Below are 4,425 nucleotides of genomic sequence, written 5' to 3'. Positions count from 1 at the left end.
ATGTTCTCTGCACTCAAAACTTCTGTAAAACCCGAAGCTTCTTAGTTGCTATAAGTATGTGATGATGGTAGAAGAGTTAAGTTGTACATCCTCTGGATGAACATCATATAACTTGAATATTTCATTGTATTTAGCTTTTTGGCTTTGGATTTTCTCTTATAATTCAAGCTTAAAAAGAACATTAATTTTTGTTGGAATGGGTCAAGCAAAATGGGATGAAAAGTCATGTGACCGATACAGGGCTCGTTTTCAATCCATCTGTCTCGCTGAATCAGTGAGACTGTGAGCTTTATATCCTCGTTCAAATGCATAAAAAATAAGAACAAGTCCATCCCGGCTACCAGTTTCAAAACGGACAGTTGGAGGCTGGACTGGAGCACGCTTTTACCAAACACCTTAACTCCCATTCCAAGTTTCCAACTACCAGTTCCTGAAAAGAGAGCCTTTAATTCCGGTCATCCGAGAGGAGAGGGTAGGGGTACTGATGGAGTCGGGGGAACCATGGCGCCGTTTGGACGGTAAGGTGGCGTTGGTGACGGGGGCATCATCTGGCATCGGCCGCGACCTCTGCGTTGGCCTCGCCAAGGCCGGCTGCGATGTCGTCGCCGCTGCCCGGAGGGCCGACCTCCTCCGATCTCTTTGCGACGAGGTCGCCGCCTTGACCCCGCCGGAGCCCGGCTGGTCCTGCGGCAGGATAGCTGCCGTCCCACTCGATATCAGCCAGGACTGTGATGCCGTCGACGCCGCCGTCCAGGTGGCGTGGGTCGTGTTCGGGAGGGTCGACGTTCTGATCAACAATGCCGGGGTTAGAGGTAAGGCTCATCATCATCATCATCATCATCTGATCCAGCAGTTTCTTTGTTCGGATTATGATCCGTTGGAATGTGTTATCGATTCAGAGTTCCTCATTGGTGGATGTGAATGGGGAAGCCTTTGAGGGTTTCACATTGGGGATTAGGGCTTTTCTTTTTTCTATTGCTTGCGGAGTGAATGGTGGTTCTTGATGTACCCATGAATTTTGCTAATTTTGTCCGTTTATCGGTTGTTTCTAATGATGCTTAGTGTTATGAGTTGCAATTTCGGGTTTTATGCTGGTAAAAATTTCAGGTTTTCTCTGCTTCGTATGATCCGTGAAACCATTCTTTGGAAAATAATAATAATAATAATAATAAAAGAACACTTCCGTGTTCTTGCCTGTTCGGGATTTCTTTACTTGCAATTTGAACGAAAGCCGAACTCGTCACGATTCAAATGCTCCCATCTCTGAAATTGGAACACTCGGATCTCATGAATCTGATTGTTTGTTTTCTATAACTGTGTTTGGGTTTGGAGTGTTGTGGCTACATATTTGTCAGGAGGATGGGGTAACTGTGAGAAGGAAGAGTGTTGGTGAAATTTGTGGTCTTACTGTTTAAGGGGCAGCATTGGGTGTGGTGGTTATGGTTTCTAGGCAGAGTAGGACGCTTACTAAAAAGATCATCTAATCAATTTTATCAATCTTCTGAGAAGCAATGTTGGCTGTGGAGTAGAGAGACGTTTTTAGAGTACACGAAATGCACGTCTATCCACACGTCTTGGCACCACCACTATAGCAAAGGTGGTGGTGTTGATAAAAAAGAATTTACTAGGCCCAAGAAGTCCTCTATGGCCTTCCTCTACGGATACATACCCAGCAGGCTTCAAAATTGATGCATCACAAAATAAAAAAGAACATGGTGGTGGAGTTCAAAATGACTTTTTATCCTTGTTGGTCTGTACATGTACTTGAAGCTTTTGTGGTATGATCTTGTCACTGTTAATTATAAAGCTTTTGTGGTTTGCATCAAGTGAGATCAAGTTGATACAAGGAATGTCTCTCTAATATTTGTTAAATCTTGTTTTTGATTTCTATCTTTTTTGTTTTAGACCGAACAGAAACCACACACATTATTTTTGCTGTAACATGTCTTTGAGTGACAGAGAGATTGAAATCTTTGTTGTTCCTAATTGAGAGACATTTTTTCAGTAAAATGGCTTCCATGATACATAGGCCAACAAAAAGTATGATGTCATAAGAAGGATGATTTTTTTCATGGTCTGTATGAGGGAAAGATCTGAACCCATGACAACATGGTTAAAATGTGCACTCCATGATCTGGACATTGAACATCTTATGAAGAAACTGGCTGAAAAGTTCCATGCAGGTGGACCCATAATCTTCGTTATATTCACGGATCTTAAATTTTATACATTCATTTATTTATTTTCAAGGGTCATACTTTTAAGTTTTCTGACTTACTCCTATATGGGATTTAGTTGTTACGTCTGAAACATGTGTGTTCTTATAACTTTGTAAAGTTCATATTTTTTGTTCTTGATCTCCAATTTGTCATTTTCTGTCTTTTATACTATTAAGTTGAACATGCAAGGAGAATGCTAGAACTGGTTGCCTTCTAACAGCTGTCTTCTATATGTCTCAGGCACTGTGACTACTGCTATAGATTTGAGTGAGAAGGAATGGAATCAAACTATCAACACTAACTTAAGAGGAACTTGGCTTGTATCCAAATCTGTCTGTAGACGTATGTGTGACGCAAACCAGAAGGGGTCTGTAATCAACATTTCTTCTATTGGTGGCCTGAATCGTGGTTTTTTGCCTGGATCATTGGCTTATGCCATCTCAAAGGCTGGAGTAAATATCCTGACAAAGGTACTAATAGTAGTAAAGTACGTGAATGATATTGAATCATATATAAGATTCATTTTTCTGGTTCTTGTTCAGGATAACTTGTGTTGGAATGTGATACCACCTTTCTTTACTTTTTTCTGGGAGTTATTTCATTTAGGTATGGTATGTGGAGACTTCAACCATGTCCTACCTGCATTTTGCATGGCCTTCCTTTCAATAAAGAATAAAGATAAAAGGAGATCTTCAAGAGAAAAAGTTTCTTGAAAGGCATTTCCAAGGTTTCCATACAATGCTACCTAAGCATGGGAAACATGTTTCCTTAGAAACCACTTACTGAAACATGAATCACTGTGTTTATTTCGAAAATTTTGGGAAGCACAAAAAAAATTGGGCAAGGTCATCTATATTATATTATCTATTTATCAGCATATATTTGAAAATACCTTCATGTTATTTACATTGGAAAAAGATAGTGATACTTTAAATCGAGAGGTATATTTGTCTATTTAGTTGAATTCAATTTTTTAATTGTTGTTGTTCATAATGCTTTTTATTCCATATAAGTTTAATGCACATCTTTTTTTGCATTAAGCATGGAGTAAGAAGAACGCCTAATTGCAAATTATATGATGTTGGCATGTTTTGAGGGAAATTCATTTGTTAACTCTTAATCATCATGATATTGGTGACCACGTGTTTCATGTAAGTTTATAATATTGCATACATATTATTTTTATTTTTGCAATTCTATATTATTGTTGTTAGTGTAAGACCCTACTTCTATAATGATATATGAAGTAGATTAGGAAACTTTGTTGGATTGTGCGTTATATAACCTTTTAAAATTTTAAATATTTTAAAATAGGCTATTTTTGCTTCCTAAACTTTTATCAATCATTTGACTAGTAATCTCCTGCTTTCCATTTCACAAGAACTTGAAAGAACATTGTTTCTTGCTTCCATTTCCCATGGGGACCTTTGTTTTATATAGTAGTGAGTCCAGGTGCATTAATTCATAGTATGGGGCGAGGTTTCAGTATTCTTTGCAGATATTTTCCAAAAAGGGGAACTGAACAGTTTTAACTCTTGTTTGAGCAGATGATGGCTTTAGAGCTGGGTAATCACAACATTAGGATAAACTCCATCGCCCCTGGGCTGTTCAAATCTGAGATTACTTCTGGCCTGATGGAGAAAGATTGGCTCAAGAGGGTCAATGAGAGAACTATTCCCTTGAGAACTTCTGGCAACACAGACCCATCTTTGACATCCCTTGTTCGTTATCTAATCCATGACTCCTCCGAGTACGTGACTGGAAATGTGTTCATCGCTGATGGAGGTGCTACTTTGCCTGGAATCCCCATCTACTCTTCTCTATGATGGGTGCCAATAATAATGAATGTCATTTGAGTTTTAAGCAGGGAAGTGGAGCCAATGCTGGGACTGGCAATTGCACATCATTCACTGCTGTTACACTGCAGATGATGATGGATTTTCCTTTGGGCTAATAAACATTTATCTATTTTGCATCCAACACTCGTGTTGTAAAAGTTTACGCCCCACTTGGATGATGTCCAAACCTGATCGCAAACTAGGTTTTTCTGCGTCAAAATGGTTTTAATACTGAAACCGGATTTTGAGCCTGTTTTGTTGCTGCTCAAAACCGGGTTTCACCAAGACCAAGCTTGAGGATAGTTTTCTAAGCTTGCTTGTAGGCATGGCAGTGGGGCGGGGGACAAGGTCTCCACCCCCGCCCCGCC

At 39.6% G+C, this 4,425-nt stretch overlaps 1 protein-coding gene across 1 annotated transcript; it reads left to right on the top strand.

Moving 5' to 3' along the window:
- Window positions 1–358: 358 nt before the first annotated feature.
- On the top strand, window positions 359–4,199 carry LOC149815888 (uncharacterized). Its single transcript, XM_089989286.1, has 3 exons — window positions 359–812; window positions 2,460–2,689; window positions 3,767–4,199. Exons 1-3 carry the CDS (start codon window positions 485–487, stop codon window positions 4,043–4,045), a joined length of 837 nt encoding a protein of 278 aa, XP_089845412.1. The 5' UTR covers window positions 359–484; the 3' UTR covers window positions 4,046–4,199.
- Window positions 4,200–4,425: the final 226 nt, after the last annotated feature.

Source organism: Nuphar pumila, chromosome 15 (genome assembly GCF_984573655.1).
Source record: "Nuphar pumila chromosome 15, dmNupPumi1.hap1.1, whole genome shotgun sequence".
Classification (NCBI taxonomy): Eukaryota; Viridiplantae; Streptophyta; class Magnoliopsida; order Nymphaeales; family Nymphaeaceae; genus Nuphar; species Nuphar pumila.
This window is presented reverse-complemented; position numbering and strand designations above follow the sequence as displayed.

Bases quoted from the DNA above. Each gene is read 5' to 3' on its own strand.
- LOC149815888 (XM_089989286.1), top strand. From the start codon at position 485: ATGGAGTCGGGGGAACCATGGCGCCGTTTGGACGGTAAGGTGGCGTTG. The intron at 813-2,459 runs GTAAGGCTCATC...TATATGTCTCAG, and splicing joins CAACAATGCCGGGGTTAGAG to GCACTGTGACTACTGCTATA. The intron at 2,690-3,766 runs GTACTAATAGTA...TTGTTTGAGCAG, and splicing joins GAGTAAATATCCTGACAAAG to ATGATGGCTTTAGAGCTGGG.